The sequence below is a fragment of the Chiloscyllium plagiosum genome, chromosome 4, assembly GCF_004010195.1.
Source record: "Chiloscyllium plagiosum isolate BGI_BamShark_2017 chromosome 4, ASM401019v2, whole genome shotgun sequence".
NCBI classification, from domain to species: Eukaryota; Metazoa; Chordata; class Chondrichthyes; order Orectolobiformes; family Hemiscylliidae; genus Chiloscyllium; species Chiloscyllium plagiosum.
The window spans coordinates 45,029,115-45,054,841 of record NC_057713.1 but is presented as its reverse complement, the minus strand read 5'-3'; the positions used below and the strand labels follow the sequence as shown (position 1 = coordinate 45,054,841).

At 40.8% G+C, this 25,727-nt stretch overlaps 1 protein-coding gene across 5 annotated transcripts in view; it reads left to right on the top strand.

Annotated features, from left to right (window-relative positions):
* Nucleotides 1–25,727, top strand: part of osgin2 (oxidative stress induced growth inhibitor family member 2) — a 61,922-nt gene that overhangs the window by 5,298 nt on the left and 30,897 nt on the right. For 2 of the 5 annotated variants that reach the window (XM_043688122.1, XM_043688118.1), the window contains exons 3-4: nt 20,325–20,599; nt 20,800–20,895. In XM_043688122.1, coding sequence (XP_043544057.1) covers nt 20,432–20,599; nt 20,800–20,895 — 264 coding nt within the window. In that variant the 5' untranslated portion in view covers nt 20,325–20,431. Of the gene's footprint in view, nt 1–20,046; nt 20,600–20,799; nt 20,896–22,599; nt 22,638–25,727 lie in introns of those variants that run through there. The other 3 variants (XM_043688119.1, XM_043688123.1, XM_043688121.1) reach the window with 3 other exon arrangements.

Sequence of the window (25,727 nt, the reverse complement as noted above, 5' to 3'; positions counted from 1 at the left end):
TTAAGATAAGTAGTGGGTCATTTGAATAACTATTGGGGTGTTACACCAATATTTAACCTTTCCTGAACAAATATTTACTTAACTGCAGCACAACCACCCCAATTAGATGAATATTTTCAGAGAGTTCTAGGCACAGGGGAATTGTCCAGCAGTTCCAAGTGCATATCCAGCAGATACTGACTGTCTTGCCTGGCTATCTAAAGTAGCTGCCTCCTAGTACGTTGACATAGCCAGGCACTCACATGCAAGAGCCATTACATTAGACAAAATTTGGCAGACTGCATGGTCCTTCACTCCAGTCTGCATATCACCTCTGGCACCTCTCTACTTCTGCATCTCTGTCAGTTCATGCATGTCCAAGCCCAGAGGCTCAGCGTCTGCACTGGGTTCAGCAGGGTCCTGTCTTCCAGCCTGGCGGTGAGTATCAAAGACTGCAGCAATTTCTTTCTTCTTTGGCTGTGGGCCTGGGTCAGTGCTATGCTCACCACTGGAAATGAATGCCCTCATATTATACAACATGGCTATAACAATAAAGTCTTCGAGGAGAAAGTGAGGACTGCAGATGCTGGAGATCAGAGCTGAAAATGTGTTGCAGGAAAAGCGCAGCCCCTGAAGAAGGGCTTATGCCCGAAATGTCGATTCTCCTGTTCCTTGGATGCTGCCTGACCTGCTGCGCTTTTCCTGCAACAGATTTTCAGCTATAACAATAAAGTGGCAGACATTTCTTGTACAGTACGCATGTGATGGAATCCATTCTTGTGTATGACAAGCTGAGAGATGCCGAGCTTACAATGCCAACTCACACTGACAGGGGCTTGAAGCATTGAATAGATAGTGGCACTGACCCAGGTAGTGCAGAAGAAATCATTCAGTAACAAAAACAGAAATTACTGGCAGCATCTGTGGAGAGAAATCAGAGTTAACGTTTAGGGTCTTTCCTCAGATGCTGCCAGACCTGCTGAGCTTTTCCAGCAATTTCTGTTTTTGTTTCTGATTTACAGCATCTGAAATTCTTTTGCTTTTTATTAGAGATCATTCAGTTCTTGAGTGTCACCTCTGATTGCTAATGGCGCTGACCACATTGCCTTGATGATGCAGGATAATCTCTAATTGCCATCTCTCAGAAACAGAACTGGACATCCTTGAATCTGGAAAGAAAAGAATTGCTTCTGCATCTCGCACAAAAAAATTGCTAAAATGTAGAGAACTGTTGAAAAAAGAATCCCTACATTGTGAAGGCAGGCCATTTAGCCCATCAAGTCCACACTAACCCACTGAAAAGTATCCCACACAGATCTACACCCTATATTTTCCATGGCTGATCCACCTAGCCAGTACATCCCTGGATACTGGGTAATTTAGCATAGCAAATCCACCTCACCTATATATCTTTGAATTGTGGGAGGAAACCCCAAACAAACGTGGGGAGAGTGTGCAAACTGCATGGAGACAGTTACCTGAGGCTGGAATTGAACCCAGGTCCCTGGCACTAAGAGGCAGTGGTGCTAGCCACTGTACTCCCTGGGCTGTTAGTCTATGCACTTAAAAGAAAATACAATTTGTCAAATAACCCCTTGCTTTTACCAATAATTTCCCTTTCTCATTATAGTTTCATACTATTGATGGGTACAGGATAAAGGAGCAACATTTGAAAGAATGTTGGTAAATTGAGTGATGCTATTGTTTTGTAAATCAGCTATGTAAGAAAGACAACTCTGAACTGTCCAAGAGGCAAGTAATAATTTATTTTCACCACTGTGCTAAAAGCATTGAATTGTCCCCTGACTCCAGGTTTTAGATTTTGCAGAACATTAACCTATTTAGCTGGACTATACTGGACAGTATACTTATGACTGAAAACCAGTTTCTCAGTTACAATCTAGAAAAGTCTTTTCTAAAACAAAATAATTCTGTACGATTTTATTGCTTCATTTAACTTTATGAGAATTATACAATATTCAACTTCCAAGCAACGATTCTGCATCAGTGACACCTGCTATAACGAGGCACTGATCTTGAGGCTGCTCAACACACAGTGACATATAACACATGATAAGCTTAGCAAAACCCAAAGATGTATTAATCAGACAAGAGCTCCATAAAGCAGTCTGTATTCTCAAGACCCCGTGCCATTTAGACTAGGCAATCCATGGAATTCCCTGTTGCCATGTTGCTCTTCTGACTTGAAGTACATTTTTATCATTATAATTGTTGGCAGTAGTTGTTCTGTTTTCTAGCATCATTATTGGATTAGCATTCAGTCTCATAGGTGCCATTGTTTAGAATTCCACTCCTACATGTAGGTCATGGCCTTCAATACCTCTATGCTGGAGCCACTCACCATAGAAGGAAATAAATAAGTACTCAATTATCTGAATAACAAGGCCTTTTAAAAATGTATATTTGTGTTTATGGGAAACATTTGACTTTAGAAAATTAAAACCATAAATATTGCCCATCCCAAAGAGCCTTGACAAACCATATGCTGTTGTTTTGTTTGGGTTGGGATAATGAATTATCTCCTAACAGAATAACATTTCAGGAAGAAAAAAAATCACATTTAAATCTTTTGATTAAGGAAAATTAGACACAATAACAATTTCATATATGTACAAAGTTCAAAGAGAGTCTGGAGGAAATACAGTTTTTTGAGCCTTAATTGACTGTTTTAGTTAGTAAATGGAGCAAAATCTACACAGAGAAAGTTAATTATTTCCTATTTGGAGATGAGGTTTTGGAAGAAGGAGTTAGGATAGTAATGAATAATAAGTGACAATGTGTTTTAAATCAAATCTTAATCTCTTGTATAATTATGTAATACAGAAGAATAAAGTCCAGTTAGATTAAATTTTGATTGAGAAGGGGGTCAAGTATTACGACTATAGTCGGACAATCAGATCAGCCATGAACTTATCAAATTGCAGAACACTAAAGGACCAAGTAGCCTATTCCCTTCTTTAATCCTTATGTTCTTGTGTAGACCAGAAACCTCAGTCTGTCCAATTTATGGGCTGTAGGAATGTAACTATTCTGGTGTAGTAACCATGATTGAAAGATATGCTGGAAGCCAAATCTTCCAGTCCTGACCTATTAATAGCCTTTGAGGGATGCCCTTTCAGATCATGAGGCTAAGGCCATTAATGTAAGGGAAGATGGAGGTTGAGATGGGGACTTGTACACAGGTGCTTTCATGCCCCAGGCCCTCAATGGGTCCCACTGAATCCAGCAGAAGTGTGCTTGGTCAGATCAGAACTAACTCACAAAACTAGTGGTAGTGGGTTACTCTTCAGAAAAATAAACTCTTGAAGACTTTTGCATAATTAATAATACTTTTACTGTGCAAAAAGGTGCAAGATATTTTCAAGCAAGGACCCATGACCCAGGCAACCTTTGGCAAGACTGTCAGCATCTTTGACAATGCAGCAGCACCATCAGAAGCATGAAAATTGTGGGACTTGCCCCTGTTCCCACAGAACAATGGCCAGAGATATAGCATTACAGTTATAGCTGGGATGCAGATTTGCATGGTCACAGTGTTCAACTGAATTACTGAACGGACCCTTGTAAGAGTCTGAGTAATGGAGACTATGACAGGATTTAGAGCAGCTTCAGATGAGAAGTCCAACAAGGCACCATTCCATTCCACCTTTTATGCTTTTTACAAGCATTGTGGTGATTTTTTCTTTCTTTTTCTCCTTTGTGAGAAGGCAATGTCTATGTGTGCCCTGTTTTTTATTTCTTTTCCCCAGCACCCATGTGGTGTGTGTGCAGGTGTAAGACATAGTGAAAGACAACAAATCTTTATTCAATTCCCATCACCAGGAAAAAAGGAAACACCAGGGTGGCCAGTCACAAGCAATGCCCTTCTCATCAAAGGTGAAGGGGAGGGCAGGGATTAAATCAAAATAGAGTTGGAGGGGGAAATAAAGCACTCCAATCCCTGCGGTGCCCACCTCTCCCTGCACAGCTCGAGGGAGTTGGTAGACACCATTGCTCCTTCTTCAGGGACACCTCGGCTTGAATGTAAGCAGTATGGTGAATTTCTCTCGAAGCTGCAGTGAGTGGCCAATTAAGAAGGATTAGTCCTTGTTAAAAGCCTTGTTCATTGTCCAACGTGCCTCCTACTCTGCATTCTATCTTATCAGATGCACCAAACAAGTTAGATGCCAAGAGAATTTGACAAGGAAATCAGAATGGGTGGAGCCAGCTTGCCATTCTCAGTCTGAAGGGCCTCCATGCTACGTACAGCCCAACAGCACTTCAGGGGATGATTCACAGACACAGGCTGCATGTACCCTTCATCCACAGATATTAGCATCTGGCTAAAATAAAAGCAAAATACTGCAGATGCTGGAAATCTGAAACAAATATGCTGAGAAACTTAGCAGGTCTGGCAGCATCTTCACAGAGATTGAGTTTTGAGTCCAATATGACTTCTTTGGAACTGAGAAGGGACGGAAAATGGTTGTTTTCATACATTTGATGGTTTCCGATTGGACCCAATTCATCCCAATTAGTAATCCCTTTGTCAAAAGTCCAGAGGCTTAGCCGTTGTCAGCCATTTCCTTGGGATTTTGATTGGGGATCTGTCTAACTAGAGTTCAGGAATTAGGCAAGAGTCTTGTAGAGTCAGCAGCAGCAGTCATGGAAATAACGTGTTGTGAATTGATGGACTATAAAGAGAGCAATTGGGGTCTGGTCAGAGATCTGGACAGAATACAGTCCTGGCTGTATGTGCATCAGTTGTTAAGGAGGCTGTATGGGGGAGGGGGGTTGCTGTAGGTTTAGTGGTGGCATCCCTGTCAAAAGGTGGGAGAGTCAGGATGGTAAAAGAGGAAACATTACCCACAGGTAGGGACAAGGATAGGTGTGTATGTGTGTGTGTGTGTGTGTGTGTGAGTGAGTGTGTGTGTGACTCACAGTGTTATGAGGAGATACCAAACAACAAAGAAGAGCATGTGGTTTGGTGTTCCCTCACAACACCGTGACTTTCATGGCAGGCTTCTGGGGGAGAGCTTGTTGGCAGTACCCCAAGCCTCAGTTGAAGGAGCAGGGTGGGTAGCATTAAGGTGTAAGGTCAAGGTTCATTGGGAGAGAGGAAAGTTGAACTTCAATGTGATGAGTCTCCACATTGTCAGAGTGAGTAGAGAAATGTTATTGGAATAATTTGAAGTAAAAAGAAATATGGAGAATCTTGGGGGTGGGGTTGGGGAGGAGGGTGCATGGTGGTAGGTGGTGAAGAGAGGGATGACCTGTCTGGCATCATCCGCATAACAGCCCAAAGTTGGGCTGAGTAGTTGGGAGCACTATTTGTTGGGACAGGCTAAACAGAGACACACAAGGCAATTCCTAGAGGCATGGCATTCTAACCGGAACTCCAAGAATAAAGACATCGATTTGGATCCCATCTACCAGCCTCTGAGGAAAAGAATCGTAAATGATATCACCCACCTTAAGAAACTAAAACACATAAACAGAAAGCGGGACATAACACCAGTGCTTCATTGAAGGCTCACTGATGATGTTACCTAGTATCACCATACTAGGTAACATCATCTTTCAACAGCGTTTGAAAATAAACCTTCCAGCGCAGCGAGCAAACTTACAACCAGAACCTCAACCTGAGCTAAAAATCTTCTCAAATATTACTGACAAATCACAATATGATCATGTAGAAATTTTTTGTGGGCATTATCAACGAACACACGACTGATCTGGGCTAATGTATTTGCACACATACAAAATCACCTGAAACAATTAACCTTCACAAGATCACTTACACCTTGATTACTTAAAGCTGCAATTTAAATATAAATTCTGAAGAAACATTAGTTCTGTCTTTTTCTCCACAAATGCTGCCAGACCTGCTGAGTTTCTATGTTTGATTCAGATTTCCAACATCTTCAGTTCTATGTTTTATTTTAGTTCTCAATCAATATGTTTAGACATATTATGACATATCTCAAGAATATGTAGGACTTGAACTCAGGCTTTCTAACCCAGAGATAGGGACACTGTAACTGCACCACGAGAGTCCCTATCTTCCTAATCAACCTGTTCAGAGATGTTATGACACCCCTCTGGAATGTGAGATATGAATCCATGTCTATTAACCCAGAGGTAAGGACACTACCATTCCACCACAAGAGCCCTTAAACTGAGGCTGTATAATTTTTATGAAAAAAATTCCTAATTTATCATGAGTGACAAGCTTCTGTTCCATAATACTGTTCTTTGTCACTAATGTAGACCTAAGCTTTAAGTAGTGAAGTTAATTAACAGGGACGAAATTAGCAAAAACAGTTTCAGGTAAGTGCCTTTAAAAAATGTGCATTTTGTGCCTGTAATGTAATAAAATGGTCCAGTGCTTCACAGCACAAACATTATAGATCACATCAGGAGGTCTGATAACAGATTGCTGTAAGATTGGACTGATGTAGATGTTAAGCTTATTTTCAGAGCACCTTGTATTGAGATATATATTTACTGGGTTATTGCTGAATTGAATTCTTCCTCATTTAGGCTCTGTAAGGTATCAACTATTGCTGACAATTACTTCAGCTACCCAATCAATGCAGACTAATAATTATTCTTATAAAATTACTGAATAGATCTAGATGTAGAAATCAAGACTTCAACTCATGATTTACCACAGCTCATCAGAAAATCAAACAATTGCCTCAAATTCAAAGAGATCTGAGAAAAGGTTCATGGACCTGAAATGTCAATTCTATTTATCTTGCCATGTGAGTATTTTCAGTATTTTCTAACCAGAAAGACTGTTATTTCTACAAAGTCAAGATGAAAAAGATTTACTGCAGATTTTGTTCAAAACTTACCACAGTTTGGCTATTACTGATGGCTCAAATGCAAAGGCATCCCCCTGTTTTTATACCTTAATCTTGGAGGGAAGTCTCACAACATGTTTTTCAATATTCTTTCCCATGTTATAGGCATCACTGGTGAGGCCAGCATTTATCGCCCTTGCCTAATTTGCCCTGTGAAGGTATATTGCTACAATCCATATAAGGTAGATGTATCCACAGTGTTGCCAGAAAGGAAGTTCCAGGATTTTTCACCCAGCAATAGTTTGGATATATTTTCAAGTCAGGATGGTAAGTGGCCTGCAGGGGACTTCAGGTGGTGTATCAGATGCTCTTGTCCTTTGGATTGTACAGGTAGTGTTTACCATGACATCTGTGCTGATACCAAGATCCTTGTGTATAAAGCAGTCATCTTTCCAACTCAATAATGAAAAGAGATTGGATAGAGTGGGACGGTTGCCCTTACAGCAAAGGAGAAAGTGAGGGCTGCAGATGCTGGAGATCAGAGCTGAAAATGTGTTGCTGGAAAAGCGCAGCAGGTCAGGCAGCATCCAAGGAACAGGAGAATCGACGTTTCGGGCATAAGCCTTTCTTACAGCAAAGGAGACTGAGAGGAGACACGATTGAGATGTATTGAATTATGAGAAGTATAGATAGGGTAGACAGGAAGAAAATTTTCCTTGTGATGGAGGGATCACTGACCGGGGCATAGCTTTAAGATAAAGGCAGAAGGTTTGGAGCGAATGGGAGGAAAGACTTTTTTTAACCAGAAGGTGGTGGGAATCTGGAACTCACAGCTTGTAAGAATAGTAGAAGCAGAAACCCTCATAATATTTAAGAAGTACTTAGATATGCACTTGCCCAAGGCATATGAAGCTATGGCCAGGCACTAGAAAATGGGAATAGAATAGTTAAGTGGTAGTTACTGACTGGTGTGGACTGAAGGGCCTTTTCCTGGGTACCCAGTAGATCTTTAGCACTCAATGACTCTTCTGTGTGGTTCTGAAACTTGGATGATGTATAGACGCCACCACAAGACCCTTGTATCTGTAAGCTGGTAAGTAGTGTATAAATACAGGCTGCTTTGTCCTGGGTGCTATTCAGCCTCTTGAGTGATATTGGAGCTGCACTCATCCAGGCAATTGGGGAGCATTCCATCAAATGGCTGAATTGTAACAGATGTGTCACCCACTTTCATCTCCCTGCATACCTGCCCCTCTCCTATTCCAGGAAGAAAACAACCCACAATAGGGCAGAAAGAGTCAAGACATACCCCGATGTTCAGCTTCATCGCCCCATATGAGGAAAGGGTCCTGACTCTGACTGCCCCAAATTGTTAACTGACTATGTACTTGCCCCTGGACTGATATCAGAGACTGCTCTTGATTTGCTGGCCAAGGTGGAGGCCCTAGGAGCTGGAGAGGCCAATTACCCGCTCAGATGTTAATGTTGAGAATTGTCACCGTTGAGTTTTTCTTCAGTACCAGGGTAAATAGTAACTTGTATCTTTATCCTTCTTTCTTATGCGTTATGTTTTGTGTTTGTCTTACTTACTGCCTGAATGAAGCCTATCTTCCTTGACTTGACTGAGATCTGCTGTTAACCATGACAAGATTCCTAACTTGACATGGCAATACTGCAATAATGTAAGCCTTGTAGCTTTGGCAGAGTGATCAATTCACAAATGGCAAGGCAATGCTAGGCAGATATCCTGTGATTAACCAGGTAGGCTTAGAGTGAGTGAGCACTAAGACAGCAAGTAAACAGTCTGGAGATGTATAAGCACCCTGAAAGTGGATCAGAGATGTTCCATGAGGGTTCTTAGAAGCTAGCACATATCGGTTACCAATGTCAGTGAATATAGGGTGCATAGGGCCAGTGTTCATGGAGCATGCCCAGTGTCAAACATGAAGGTCCTTTAGAGCAAGCAGCAAGATGCCAGGTACCTGCTCTGACTTCCATGTTCAGTGTTCTTGAGATGTTGATGAATTGACTGTTAGCCTTAGATAGCAGAGTGGGATATCAGTAGTGAGGCTTCTGAATGAACAAATAGCATCTCAGTACTGAAATGGTGCCGTATGTCTTGTTATTTGAAATACACAATAATATGGATTCAGATTACTTAAAATTTCAAACAGATTTTTTTCACTGCTCACATTACAACTAGCAGTTATAGATTACTGAATCTCAAATTACAATATGCTTCCTCTTTGTAGCATGCAGTGGGTCATGTGGTTTCATCCAGGTTATTATTCAGACTTATTAGCACCAACAACAATGCTTTGTTAGGAAAGGTTGGTACTTAAGGTTGCTACTTAAAGTTTTAAAATTCTGACATTTTTTGCACATCTTCTTTGTCTTGAAGAGCTTTTATCTTACATCTTCAACTTTGTCTGTTTGGGACAGATCCCATAACCTGAATAGATAGAGCCAAAGATAGAGCCAAGTGAGATTTGTGTGGAGCATGCTGACATGCTAGGGCATTTTGAGATCAAGAAAGAAGTGGTGTTGGGTTTCTTGAAGAGCATTAAGTGGATAAGCCCCCAGGACCCAATGGGATCTACTCCAGGGTATTGTGAGGGGCAAGAGAGGAGATCGCTCAGGTCTTGACTAGGATCGTTGTATCCTCACTGGAGAGGTCCCGGAGGACTGGCAAGTAGTTAATTTTGTTCCTGTTTTCAAGAAGGGAAATAGGGATAATCAAGGAAACTGTAGACTAGTGAGTCTCACGTTGGTGGTTGGGAAGCTACTGGGGGGATCTTATAGATATAGGATTTACATGCATTTGGAAAAACATGGCCTAATTAGGACAGTCAGCATGGCTTTGTGCAAGACAGGTCATGGCTTACTAACTTGACTGAATTTTTCAAGGAGGTGACAAAGTTGATTGATGAGCAGTGGCTGTTGTCTACATGAATTTTAGTAAGGTTTATGACAAGGCCCCTCAAGGTATGCTCATACAGAAGATTAAGATGCATGGGATCCACAGGGACCCGGCCTTTCGAATTCAGAATTGCCTTGTCCCATAGATGGCAGATGGTAGTGGTGGAAGGGTGTTTTTATGGTTGGAGGTCCATGACTAGTGGTGTTCTGCAGAGATCTGTACTGGGATCTCTGCTATTTGGGATATATTGGATGAAAATGTAGATGTGTGGTTTAGCAAATTTGCAGACGACACAAAGATCAGTGGACTTGTGGCATAATGTAGAAGGTTGTCAAAGGATACATAGGGATATAGATCTATTCCAGATATGGGCAGACAAATGGCAGATGGAGTTTAATCCGGGCAAGTGTGCGGTGGTGCACTTTGGGAGATCAAATATTAAGAAAAAGGTTAAGGCAGAATCTTGAACAGCATTGACATACAGAGGGATCTTGGGGTGCAAGTCAATAGTTCCCTGCAAGTGGCTACACAAGTAGATAGGGTGGTAAAGAAGGCATATGACATGCTTGCCTTTTGTTGATTGGGGCATTGAGTACAAGAGTCAGGATGTCATGTTGCAGCTTCATAAAACTTTAGTTAGGCCACACTTAGAGTATTGCCTTAAATTCTGGTTGCCACATCCCAGGAAGGATGTGGAGGCTTTGGAGAGGGTGCAGAAGAGGTCTATCAGGTGGCTGGCTGGATTAGAGGCCTGAACCATAAAGACATGCTAAAAAAACTAGAATTATTTTCTCTGGAGGAGCGGAGGCTGAGGGGAGACTTGAAAGAACATAGAACATAGAACATAGAACCTACAGGTAAGTAATTTTGAAACAAACTGTTTTACCTTAGCTGTAGTCTCCCGGGTTCGCCTTTACTCGGCCGCTGCTCCCACTCAAAAAGAAGTCTATAAAATCATGAGAACATAGATAGGGTTGACAGTCAGAATCTTTTTCCCAGAGTTGAAAAGTCTCATACTTGGGGGCATGTATTTATTGATAGGTGGAAAGTTCAAAGGAGATGCAACGGGTAAATGGTAGGTGTCCAGAACACACTGTCAGGGGTGCCAGCAATATTTTCCAAACTTGGAAAAGAATTTACTTCCTGTGAATTTAAGATTCAGTTTCTCTAATAGAACCATTGAAAATAGGATCAGGGTAGGCTATTCAGCCCTCACTACTACGCCACCATTCAATTATAACCTGATCATTCAACCATGCTCCTGCTTTCTCTCTAAATGTTTTTCTATCACTTTAGCTCTAAGCACTATATATAATTCTTCCTTGAGAACATTCAATTCTTTCACCTGAACTACTTTCTATGGCAAGGAAATTCCACAGACTCACCACCTTCTGAGATATCCTCATCTCAGTCCTAAATAGTCTACCCTATGTCCTTAAACTGTGCCCTGGTTAGAATCTTTATAGGTTTCTATGAAATCTCCCATCATCTTTCTAAATTCTATGAATATAGTCCAAACTGATTCAGTTTCTATTCACAAATCAGTCCAGCCATTCAATAAATTTCAATCCGTATGTAGCTTAAACATCCCCTTCAGGTAAGGACACTAAAACTGAATTCCTGTAGTGTGGAAACAGGCCCTTCAGCCCAACAAGTCCACACCGACCTTCTGAAGATTAACCCACCCAGACCCATTCTCCTGCCTTATTACTCAACATTTACCTCTGACTAATGCACCTATATTACACATCCCTGAACACTGTGGGCAATTTAGCATGGCCAATTCACCTAACTTGCACATCTTTGTTTTGTGGGAGGAAATTGGAGCACCTATAGGAAACCCATGCAGATATGGGGAGAATGTGCAAACTCCACACAGACAATTACGATAGGATGGAATTGAACCATGGTCCCTGGCACTATGAGGTAGCAGTGCTAACCACTGAGTCACCATGCCGCCCATCTTGGAGGGATTCTATGATTCAAAGGAGACTAAGACTGCACACAATGCTCCAAGTGTGGTCCCACCAAAGTCCTGTACAATTGTAACAGCACATCTCTAATCCTGCCCTTGAATCCTCTCGCAATGAAGGATAATATACCATTTTCCTTCTTCACTACTTGCTGCACCTGCATGCTTACTTTCAGTGATTGGTGTACAAGAAGACCCAGATCTTGTTGCACCTCCCTTTTTCCCAATGTATTACCGTCCCAGTAATAGTCTGGCTTCCAGTTTTCACTACCAAAGTGAATAACCTACAATTTTCCACATTATGTGGCATCTGTCATGCATTTGGTCACTCATTCAGCCTGTCCAAATCCATTGCAACATCTCTTCATCCTCCTCACCTTTAAACTTGGAGACATTACATTTAAATCATCTAAATCATTCATACATATTATGAATAGCTAGGGTCCTAGTACCAATCCTAGTAGTACCCCAACAGCCATTGCCTAACATTTGGACATTTGGTGAAGAGACCCATTTAGTCTTTGTTTCCTGTCTGCCAACCAGTACACACCAAATCTGTGTACTTTAATTTTGCATGCTAATGTCCTGTATGGGTCTTCATCAAAAGCCTTCTAAAAATCCAAAAAAACCACATCCATTAGCTCCCTCTCATCAATTCTACTAGTTAGTCTTCAAACAATTCCAGTAGATTTGTCAAGCATTATTTCCCTTTCATAATCCATGCTCAGACTCTGTCTGATACCGTCACTGTTTTCTAAGTGCTCTGCTATTACATCTTTAATAATGAGCTCTAGTATTTTCCCTACTACTAATGTCTGGCTAACTTGTCTACAATCCCCAGTTTTGTCTCTATGTCATTCAAGTAGTGTGGCTACATTTGCTATCCTCAATTCATAGGAACTGTTCCAGCGTCTAGAAAATTTTGAAAGATGACTGCCAATGCATCCATTACTTCCAGGGATGCTTCCTCAACTACTTGTGGACTATCAATGTAGTTTATGGCCATTTGGGATTTATCAGCCTTTAATGCTATCAATTTCCCCAACACTACATCTTTATTAATGCTGATTTCCTTCAGTTCCTTCCTCTCACTAAACCCTTGTGATGTTTTTTCGCCAACATTTTTGAGACATTATTTGCATTCTCTATTGTGAAGATAGCACCAAAATATGTGTAAATTCTTCTGCCATTCATTTATTCTCTATGATAACTCCTTCTATTTCTGACTTTAAGGTACTTACATTTGTCTTAACTAACCTTCAATAACAGAACTATTGAAGTTGTTATTTTTTGTTTATGTTTCTTACAAGCATACTCCCGTTCTTTATTTTGTCTCCTGTTAATCAATCCCTTTGTCTCCCTTTGCTGAAATGAAGAATGGATAATGTTGGAATTCTGTGTGGGCATCTCTTTAGAAAAATGTTATACATTTTTGGTCCAAAAGTATCCTCACTGTGCTATTTTCTTCAGCATGTACATAACAGAAGTGCACCAATCTGAGTGCTAATTTACATTGCATTCCATATCATCTAGCTCAAGTGAACCTTGCACTTTCTGGGAAAGTTGATTGATGGAATTGCATCTTCCTTTGAATTTTCCTATGGCATCGATTCTGTCTTGGTACAATTGTTATATGCCCTGCAGATAGTGAGGACTGCAGATGCTGGAAAGTCAGAGTCAATAAAATGTGGAGCTGGAAAAAGCACAGCAGGTTAAGTAGCATCAGAGGAACAGGAGAGTTGATGTTTCAGGCAGGACCCTTCATTAAAACACCTTTGGCCACAAGTCCATTAGGAAGTGGTCAGCACGTAGTGTCCTTGAGACCCTTCGGGAAAAGGAGAGGGCGGATCCTATCGAGCGGTTCCCTGAGCAGACTGTCAAAGCCATTTGGCAGAATGCCTTATCGCCAGAACTTTCTGCAGTGGTGTTTGTCGAGGTTCGTCCCGAGCAGCGCCGTGACGCGGGACTCCGTGCTCTACGGTCTGTTCCCCGGGACGCACACCGAGGCGAACATCAACTGTGCCTGGAGGATCATCAACTTGGTGAAGCGCCAAGGCGTGGTGGGGAAAGACCACTGTGTAAAGTCTGCCTGCCTAATGAAGAACAGGGGGCCCATGCAGTCATTTGGGCTCTGCTGACGCCTCAGCTAATTATATGGGCATATGATTGAAAAATGTACAGACCTGTATAAAAATGATAAGTTTTGATCTCTGTATGTAAATGTTTACATACGTATGGCATGACCAATTGTACAGACCATCAAATTATTTATGAATAAAGTATACTTTTGAAAAAGAAAATGTTGTATATCCTGGTCTGATTCATGGTGAGTATACACAGTCTCATTTGCTGTAATTGGTATCTTGTGAATGGTCACAATGTTTGGATCCGTGCATACTGATCACCCTAGTAATTCTGGACAACTCAGGTCCTCCAGGTAAAAGATGCAATTTCCATCCAGAATTGTCTTAGCTACATTCCAAGGATGAATGTTCTATTATATGCTGGTGTTTTTGCTGTTCATGATGTGGAGGTGCCAGGGTTGGACTGGGATGGACAAAGTCAGAAGTCACATGACACCAGGTTCTAGTCCAACATGTTTATTTGAAATCACAAGCTTTCTGAGCACTGCTCCTTTGTCACATGAAGTGGAAGGAAGCACACAGACACAGCCTTATTATGCAAAAAGATAATAGTAAGATTATTCCTGGTTATTAAACGTGTCAAAAGATAAATACAAATATTGTGAGGGGAGTGTTGACAGATTGAATAGTCTTTGCAGGGGATCAAAAGTGTCAGGTGGTGTGAGTAAAGTAGCAACAGATGATAGCAAGTGAGGAGATGACCTATGATCTAATTAATAATTACAAAAAAATCAAAAATAGGATGGTGCTAGAGACAAACCAAATTACTGGAATAACATGATGGGCATTAGAGTCGCATGACAGGGGTCTAACCAAAGTAACACATACTCTGAAACTGTACAAACCAAAGTTGAGAGATAATAACAAGTTCTGAAGGTGATGGTGTCAACATAGAACAGTAAGTAAGATTTTACACAGTACTGTATCATGGGGTTACATGTCGTGCAACATGAACCTAAGATCACTGTTGAGGCCATCCTCATGAGGCCTCATTCCTGATGAAGGGCTTTTGCCCGAAACGTCGATTCTTCTGCTCCTCAGATGCTGCCTGACCTGCTGTGCTTTTCCAGCAGCAAACTCTTGACTGGGAGGGATTATTTGACAACTGCTTGACAAGAACCCCTCTGAAGAAGGGTCACTCAACCCGAAACATTAACCCTGATTTTTCTACACAGATGCTGCCAAACCTGCTGTGCTTTTCCAGTAATTTGTATTTTTGTTTCAGAACACATGACAGCTTTGCGATTGGTACAACAGACTGTAATTCCCATATGGCTTGCTTGCTTTCTGCATCCTGGCTACTTGGCCAATACCAGTAATTGTAGCAAATGCTTGTAGAAGATGTTGTTGTGCGGAGAGAATGGCTTCATATATTCTGCCATCTTTGGGCAATGTGTCAATCTTACTGCTTTTCTTTTTCCCAAGAGGGTTTTTTGGAAAAGTTTTATAAGCTTTTCAAGCTATAACTGGCTTAATTACCCGCTCAGAAAGCTCAGCCCCTGAAAATCACAATCTTTGTCCCTGTCCCTGTACTAATAACAATCACTTGATTACATTTATTGAAAATCACATTCAAGTTTGTTTAACAGCTGAGACTATAACTTGCAGTTGCAGATGATGATATAAGCATCTTCCTCGGCCATGCTTCTGCTGAACTGTGTTGCTATCACTCCATTGGCAATGGTCTCCATTTGTTATGATCCAAATGCAGGATACGCCCATATGGGTGAGGAGGGATGAGCTAGCTCCCCTTCCTATTCCAACTCCTCTCTCTATTTCCATGTTTCAAGTTCTTATTACTTTTCCATCATAATGAGAATTGCCTTTTACCATTTTAATAAGCTTTCATTTCCACTACTAGTATTTTGAATTTATTTATTATAGATCATGGTCTTATGATCTAGGTTAACAGTGATATTTAATGCAATCATAGCATACAGTAATACTGAACTATTTTGTAACTGGAGGAACTAATTGAATATTCATTGGCCAACTCAACAACATACATCTTTGAGTCCCTTCCGAATGTTGAAATAAGGTTACCGGTGAAAAGAATAATTGGGCCAAGAGATGTAACATGTCTGTATTCCATTTTTGCTAACCTCTTGTAATATTTGCATGTTAAGACAATAATAGTTGTCACAACTCTTGATTTTTGCATCATGAGAAAGTAAGGTTTAAGTTCAATCAAACCACTGAGGCTATTAACAGCTCTGCTTGTATTGATATTTAAAAGGGAGATCCAGACAACATCCAAAGCTTAACCCTTGCGCTTGCAAGTGATTACCAAGTTATAGAACAAAGTTTTGTTTGTTCGTTGTTTCAGAAACTTAAAACTCCCGGCGACAGAGGTATTCATGAGCCTATACAGGCTGTAAATGAAGAAAAAGGCTTTAGTCCCACTTCAGTCCAACCAGATGTGCCAAGTAATTTGGAATATATCACACTGGCAGCATTACACTAATTAGATTATCACATGATTATGATGCTTATATTGGCACCAGTCAATGAAGCCTTGTGTTCTTTTAATTGTGATGCTGATGCAGTATGCTGGTTGTGTCGTCCAATCAAATTACTGTTAAGTGAAGAATGGTGTTGTTCACTGCTCAGACATATACATACACACAAACACGCACAAATGCACAAATACTTTTACTTAGATTTCACATTTTGGACAGAGTTGCAGTGATCCAAGACTTATGCTCACTTTTCCAAATCTTTCCAAGCACAGTGCATTTGGGGCTATAACTATTTTTTTCAAACAGGATGAGGGCAATATTACTGCAGCATCAGAAAAGCTGGTTAATGATTTAAAGAATTTCCTTAAAAAGCAGACCAGCTGTATCTCTTAATCTTTCAGTTGAGATTAGGGCTTTTAGCAGGTAAGTGAAGAGCAGGCACGGAGAGAAGGCATTATACGAACCTCTGTTTCTATGGGAAGATGTCAGAGTCTTTGCAGTGATGGATAAAGATCAGATCACTTGAGTGAGTAACACATTCATGGCAATGACATACACAAAAGGGGAATTCTCTCCCTCAGCACCAGCATGGCCACCATCACTTTTCTAGCCGCTTGGTTCAGTGACACAAACTAGAAGATCGTGCCAGCCCCAAGCAGAATTTAACACACAATTTCAACAGATATTAGTGTGACTGAGCAGATTGCATAGGATTATATTTATATATAGTTTATATAGGATTACATATAGATTTAACACACAATTTCAACAGATATTAGTGTAACTGTGCGGATTGCATAGGATTATATTTATATATAGTTTATATGGCTCGGAAACAAGCTGTTTGGACCAGCTGGGTCATACTAATATTTATGCTTCCCTCAAGCCTCCTTTCATTGTTCCTTATCATTGTAACCTCTATTCCCTCTCTCTCTCTCAAATGTTTTTATACTTAAATACTTCTATGCTACTTGTTTCCATCAGTGCAGCTTCAGCGCCATTCATAACTCCTCAAATAGTGAAGCAATCTGTGTCCAGATGAAGCAAGACCTGGACAACATTCAGGCTAGGTTGATAAGTGACAAGTATCATTCACACTGTGCACATTTAGACAATGATCATACCCAACAAAAAGAATCTAACTACCTTTCCTTCACATTCTATGGCATTGCCATTGAGGAATCTCCCACTATCAATATCTTGAGCTATATCATTGATCAGAAATTAAACTGGACCGGAGCAGCCATATAAACACTATGGTCATAAGAATAGATCAGAGGTTGAGATTTTGTGGGGAGTAAGTCATTTTCTAACTCTCCACAGCATGACCCCCACCTAAAAGGCACAAATCAGGGGTGGAATGGAATACTTTCTACTTGCCTGCACCTCCAGCAACACATCAGAAACTCAACATCATTCAGGACAAAACAGGTACCACCACTGCCGCACAATGAGAGAGTAGTGTACCATCTACAAGATACAGTGCAGTAATTCATGAAGACTTATTCAGTGGCACTTTCCATGGCCTAAATGAACAAGGACAGAAATGCATGGCAGCATTCCATCATTTAACTTATCTTCCAAGCATCCTAGCTGACTTGTGACTTCATCATCCCTGAGTCAACATCCTGGATCTCTCTCTCCCTCATGGCATTGTTGGTGTACATACACCATTTGGATTGTCGTGGTTCAAGACGCTAATTACCACCATGTCCAAAGCTATAAGGAATGGGCAATAAATGTTCCCAAGCCTACACTGTCCACATCCCATGAAAGTAGAAAGAAACAAAAGACAATCCGTATGATAAAAATCACACAACACCAGGTTATAGTCCAACAGGTTTATTTTTAAGCACTAGCTCCCAATGAAGGAGCAGCGCTCCCAAAGCTAGTGCTTCCAAATAAACCTGTTGGACTACAACCTGGTGTTGTGTGATTTTTAACTTTGTACACTCCAGTCCAACACTGGCACCTCTAAATCATGACTCCCTATGATAGTGAGTTCTGCATTCTCACTGCCCTTTAGGGAGAAACTTTTCTTCCAAATTTTCTATTGGATTCTTGATGATGATATTTAATAACCTCTGGTAATGCCTTCTTCACACACAGCGCCACAGGTATCAAGATCTTGTCATGCTGTGGTAGCTATCTAACTCTGAGTTAGAGGCTCTGGAGTCAGGGCTAACATCAGCACTTGTTGGCCAAACCATTATCAGCTTATATATCCTTCAGAGATGCCTGTGGGCAGTAGTCAGAGCAGGTCAATGTTTCACCTGCCTCATTAGCTTGAGGTTTACATCTTTGACTGTGCCAGTGGTCACCTCCCTGATGGCCACCTCTTTCTGGCCTTAGGAGTCTAATCTTTCCCCTTAATTTTGATGATATGATCCTGGCTTCAAAGAAAGATAACTGAGTTTTGTTACTATCCTACCTCCTGAACTTCATCTGGATATTCCCATCTCTCACTCTTCTGCTAGGCTGCCCTTCACTTACCTTTCCCTGCTTGATGGTTGGAAGAGGGATCAAAGAGGCAACTTTACCAGTTCCAAGGATACAGAAACCAGGTCTGGCCAATCAGCTTGCTTGTATGCATAAAGCTTCTGCTGATGCTGTGACCAGCTATGGCTGTTCCCAAAAGCCATTTGTCAGTATCTCAAAGATCCACTGAGGAATTCGTTAAACACCTATACCTCTTCCAAATATCTCCCAACAGATTTCCCCACACATATCTTCATCAGAAATGCCACCTGTTTACTCACGTTGAAGCCACTGGATGGCACAATGAGCTGTCCTCAATCCAGTCCTCAATCGCTCAAATCATTGGTTGTTTCCGGTCTTATCCCAAATCTGTCCAGCTTCCTTCTCATCAGCAAGGAAAATATCCAAATAAGAGACCATTTCCTTCCACTATAGCGTTAATATAATGCACATAGAAAGCATCTGCCTGGGTTTGGCCTAAAGGTCCAATTTCCTCTGCCAATTCCTGAGACTTCAAGAGTCCCTCTCTCTCTCTCTCTCAGAAACATTGCCATTACCATCTGCTCCATCTCAGTCAGGTGTCTTTCAACCTCATCCAGCTTAACTTGATGCCTGTGCTGTAGAATCCTGCTGACTACCCAATGAACGTAGCATGAGACTCGAACAAACAGAAAGCCCAAACTTCATGATGCAGCGATTCTCTATTCCAATGGGATTAGGCCATTATAAACGTAAAAGGAAATTAACATTTAATAAGGAAGTTATTTAATACTTTAATATTAAATAATGGAATGAAGGCTGATTTTTACATTTGGGTTGAGGAATCTTTTGTTTATCTGTTCCTTTTTTCCATCTGTCTTTTCCTAAAGACATTTTTATTTCAGAGTTACAATGTTAAAAGACATTTAGTTAGATAAATGAATAATAAATGTTTGGTGGGTACCGGGCAAAGTGCAGGTAGGTGGGACAAGTTTAGTTTGGGATTATGGTTGGCATGGACTGGTTGGACTGAAAGGTCTGTTTCAGTACTGAATGACTCTATGACGAAGACTCTGTGTCCACTGCTCCAGCTGCCCTTCTTCACCATTGCCATTTGCTGGTGAAGGTCCTGGAAAACTGCTTGAGCTCCCCTGTTTGACTCCCACCTTCACTATCGCCACCTGGTGGTGGAGGTTCTACTACACATTGACAAAGTTTTTTCTCAACACTAGTCCAAATATGTCCTTCTGCAGCTGATAATCTTTCTCTGGTAATGTCTACTGTGAAGTACCTTGAAACGTTTTTATTACATAGGTGCTATGTAAATGCAAGTTGCTATGGTTGTACACATTGCGGAGAGGGATACTTTTCTAAACTCAAAAGTATAAATTCCTGAAGGGGGAACTTCAAAATAACTCAAAATTTACTGAAAAGGGTGTCCTTGCCTGAAACCCCCTTGTTTTATGCCAACACTCTTGTTTGACTAGAAAGCAAGTGTGCTTCAGAGTTTTTTTTCCTTTTCAGTCTGCTATCTCGAATGCTTGTGCCAAAGTTTCTTGACTTCGGTTCGACTGTTTTAAATAGTGGGATGAGCGAAAATTACAATCGGGACTCCGCCTCCAGCCGCACCGCACTGACATTGGGAGCAGGCAACTGCAAAGAAATGATTTGGGTTTCTTCATGTCCGAACTATGGTGGGATCAGCCTGCCGCAGTGAGAGTGAGCACAGCACAGTGTTCCTTACTACACAATCGACTCAGTTTAAACCCTGGTCAGGCGAGTATACCCAGCGCAAGGGCTGCAGCAGTGCACGGTCAGGAACTTCCATCACCGACAGCTCAAGAAATCCAATCGATCAGGTCAGTTGAATCAAACTTTTCATTTCTTCATGTATGAACTGCCGCTCTCTATTTTGCAAAAAAAAACTAATCACTGGATTATTTTGCATGGTAGTTGTTTCGGGATATTATTAATGCAGGTTTTAGGGAGTTTTTTTTTAAGATTTAATTTAGTCCAGGCAAAAATATGCGGATTATTTTTTTTGGACATGCACTGCCAGAGGCAGACGAAGGAGAGAGCCGCTGAGTTTGGCACCTCCTGCCCACGCCCCCTACTTGAATCAGAGCGCGACCATGGGCCCTCCTGTAATAAGCAGGTGAGTGGAGTGTATTATTTCCCTCTCCAATTCTATTTTGATGTAATCCCTGCCTTCCCCAACACTGTTTGATCACGCAGCATTACCCTTTTAAGAAAAAAATGTAATAAGCAGGTGAATGCTGCAGTGTGAGGTTCTGAAGCAAGCACTTCACACAACCCTAGCAGGCTCAATAATGATGTTTCTGTCAAAATATTGCATCAAATAATCTTACATTCAGATTTTAAAAGTTTGTGCATTTGCAAGCCTTTTTTTTTAATGAACAGTGTGTAATTTTGTTACCTGTACCATTTAAGAACGTTTTATTGCAGACACACACATTAAAATAAACACTACCAGGTTTTAAAATATAATAAAATGAAGAGCCTCTACTTTCCCTCTTACTTTAATTTCCTCCTTGCACCAATGCTGTACTTTCACATTTTAAATTGCACCTGCTTCTAACCTGAACTTTTCTTACTTTTCATCCAATGCCTCCCAATTTGGAAGGATAGCCACTAACTGGTTATAAAAATGTTACCAAGATCCCCTCACAGTCAGTGCGATGATTCATGTTGCTGTATAATCTCAATCAACCTTGGATGGGATTTCCAAACGCACAAGTCAAGATGACATGCAGTATGACTTACTTGGTCTCTAGTATTTATGGTCTAATGATTTCTAAGAGAAACTGAGGAGTGCAGATGTTGGAGCTCAGAGTCGAGAGTATAGTGCTAGAAAAGCACAGCAGGTCAGGCAGCATCCAAGGAGCTGGAGAATCTTCCACAACTACACTCTCGAGTCTAATGATTTTTAGATAGGGTAACTCAACAGTCTAGCAGTAATTGCTAAAACAATACGAGAGATATCCAGAGTAGGTACTGTGTCTCAGTTTTCTCAGTTTTGATTTAATTGTGACAAAATGCATCCACATGTAGTTATATTTGCCTCAGTTGTTGAAGTGTAACTAGAGTACAGACCACCTTGATGCTAGTCTTTAATAATTCTGCAGCAGTTGAAATTCACATTGCTATTTCAGCAATTGGAATGAGATGTTGCTCAAGTTCTTCATCATCACCACTTAATGCTATTTAAAGGTCTAGCGAGAAAGTAGAGCAGAATCTGTAAAGCAGGGAGGCCCAGAATAATACTCTTGTCGGTGTCACAGTACAGGCTTATACAAGACAGTTGATAACACAAATAAAAGAATTGCTGAGCACATGGAAGCATGATTGAAAAAGGATTATTGTCAGTGCACAATAAGAGCTTGAAATGATGAACAATGTAGATTTAGGCGCACATAAAAATAACTGACTGCCAGACTGCATTAAGTACTTGGAAAGGATTTTTATGTGAGTTAATTGTCCTCGATATGGGAGTTCCAGCACCGTGTAAACACATAGGCGACACAGGTGCCGTGGCCTTTAATATGTATATCCACAGGTGCTAGCCATTGTTTAGATCGCCGACCATTTCTAAGCAATGTGAATAATGTTTACCTATGCAGCATTGTAACATTGAACGTTGTTAATTTCCACTAGCATCCAATTATACTCTGCAGCCCCGTAATAGCTGCGAAACTCCAGGAAATTAGACATTAATACTTGAGCTTCGGCTTAATGGTTCTGAAAAAATCTTGCTTTATTGAAAACTAAGATTTGTATATTTATCTCAGAAGTATTTCAAAATATTCCATACACTAAAGGTGCAATCCTGTGTTTCCAGAGATGCTGAGCTTGGCTCCAAGAAGGCTACATAATTAGGTGAGTTGTTGGCGTACCCAAATCTAGATGGCTTTCTGCCTCCACTGAAATTTCCTTCAGCATGGTAAAGGCCATTATAGTGCTCGATTGAGACTGCACCCAGGAAAGGGAGATCTCACTGAGAATCACCTCCTGACCTTGCTTACAACACTTGTGCTCCTCTCTCTCTCCTTCAATCCCAATCCCACATATACTTCTTCCCATACCTCACAATTTGGTCCTTTATAATCCTCAGTGTTCTACTGGGAGAAGGGATGGCCTCTTCCTTAGTGCTGAGGTGGACATGGTGTCAGTCCCTGATATCTTAATTCTAGTCAAAGGTCTGCTGGTGACCCTGCCAATGCCAGATTGCCATTGAATTCAACAGGCCTGTCTTAAGGAGGCAGTGTGGGTCTCCTGCTGGCTTTTCAGAGAGCTGATGAGACACCCCAACTCCTAACATGCTAAACATTTTTAACAGCATATTGTTATGATGTAAACAACAAGATCAATGATCTATTACCTTTGGTGATGATGGAAGGAAGAATATTGGTCAATATACTAAAAACCACCCAAATTTCTTTCATATTGTAACATGTAACCTTCACTTTCTTGTACAAAGATCATGGTTTAATAACTCTGATATAATTTTGTAAGTTTTTAACTATTTATGAGGTTCTTGTCTGTTAGAGTCATAGACATGTACAGCATGGAAACAGACCTTTTGGTACAACCCGTCCATGCCGACCAGATATCCCAACCCAATCTAGTCCCACCTGCCAGCACCCGACCCGTATCCCTCCTAACCATTCCTATTCATATACCCATCCAAATGCCTCTTAAATGTTGCAATTGTACCAGCCTCCACCACTTCCTCTGGCAGTTCATTCCATACACGCACCACCCTCTGTGTGAAGTACAAGATCAATGAACTATTACTTTTTGTGATGATGGAAGGAAGAATGTTGGTCAATATACTAAAAACTACCCAAATGTTTTTCATCTAGTAACATGTAACCTTCACTTTCTCGTACAAAGATCATGGTTTAATAACTCCAATATAATTTTGTAAGGTTTTAACTATTTTTGAGGTTCTTGTCTGTTGGCAGCGCATACTGAAAATTCAAGCTGACATTGTTAAACTCTGAGTAAAAAGAGGACTGAGAATATTAGAAACCTAAAATCAAGACAATGTCAGACATAAAAATTTAGATATGAATAAGGAGCAGGAATAGGCAATTCAATAAGATTATGGCTGATCTGATTGTAATTTCAAACCCACATTCCCACTTACTACTGACAACCTTTCACCCATTTGCTTAACAAAGGTCTATCTATTGTTAACTTAAAATATGTAAGGACTCAGCTTCCAACAGCTTCTCAGGGATGGAGTTTGAAGGAGTCTCACCTCAACACTGTTTTAATAGTAATTCATTGTTATATGTATTTATGAAAATACATTAACATGTGTATGCAACCATAAGCCGGTGCCATTTTAATTGCAAAATTTATAAGAAGAAATAAACCATACAAGGTTAGGACAAATTTCATTTTTTATTCCATACATGGCATCTTGATTTCTCACATAGCTACAGGACACTGTCACACTCAGCAACTGCTAAACCATTCCCTGAGGACGCAGTACCAAGGAGCCCTGTGCCACGGACTGGACCCAGGAAGTTTCCTCTTCAAAATCACCCCATCAATGCCAATACTTCAGCTGCTGCCATGGCCATGAGACTGTCCCAACTCTCGAGGACTGTGGCCCATCTCAACTTCCGAGAACCATTTGACCATTGAACTCTTGATTTTTATGCAGTGATTCCTTAGTTCCAAATACTCCCATAAAATGAAATATTCTCTCCACATCTAACCTGTGAAGATCCTTCAGGATTGTATACGTTCAAATTAGGCCACCCGTTAATTTTCTGAAATCCACCATCCTACTTTTGAATAAATGATAACATTTTCTAAGCTTTCCTAATTGCTTGCTGTTCTTCAATACTAACCTTGTGCAATTTATGTACGAGGGTGCCCAGATTCCTCTGCATCTGAGTTCTGTGATCACTCACCATTCAGATAAAATCCCTTTCTTTCATTATTCTTATCAAAAAAGTTCACAATTTGTCACTTTTTCCCCCCCGCAATTAAGCTATCGATACCTTTTTTGGTATCCTCTTTACAACTTACTTCCCTACTGACTTTTGAGTCATTAGCAATATTGGTAACCATGCTTTCATCTAAGTCAGATATACTTATGCATTGTAAACAGTTGAGGACCCAGCAATGATGTCTGTGACACATTTATGCTTACTCTCTACCTTTTGTTAGCCAGCCAGTCTTCTCTCCATGATTATATGCTATTCCCTACATTTTTGAGCTTTTACTTTCTAGAATAACATTTGACTTGACACCTTATCACATACATACCGCCTGGAAGTCTAAATACAGGTACACCATCCTTTATCCGAAATCCTTGGGGCCAGTTGTTTTTTGGATTTCGGAATTTTTCAGATTTTGAAATAAATGATATTTTCACAGTGAAATTTAAAAAAAAAATATCGAACAGCAGAACCATGTGTGACTAGTATGCTCGCAGGGACACAATTGACAGCTGCCAGTGCTGGGCCATGCTGCCATGTCACATGTGAGTGACATGGGTAGAGTGGGTGTGGAGTTGGGTCACCTGTTCGCAAGCCAAACAACCGTGTTATACAGAAAAAAACGTCATGAAAAATCTTCGGATTTTGGAGCTTTTTGGATTTTGGAATTTTGGATAAAGGATTGTGCAATCACGGAGTTTTTTTTAATTTGTTCATGCGACGTGGCTAGGCTTGTATTTACTGACCTGTCTGAAGCTTAGAAATGTGTCCCTAGTACAGTGACATGAAAGTGCAATATATGAGGAGAAAGAAAATTACTGCAAGTGATTCTTTGCAATTAAATTGATGAGAATGTAGCAAGGCAAGAACAGTTACAGTTGGCCTCCTTCTTCAAGGACCGCAATTTCCCCCCCCGACGTGGTCGACGATGCCCTCCACCGCATCTCTTCCACTTCCCGCTCCTACGCCCTTGAGCCCCGCCCCTCCAACCGCCACCAGGACAGAACCC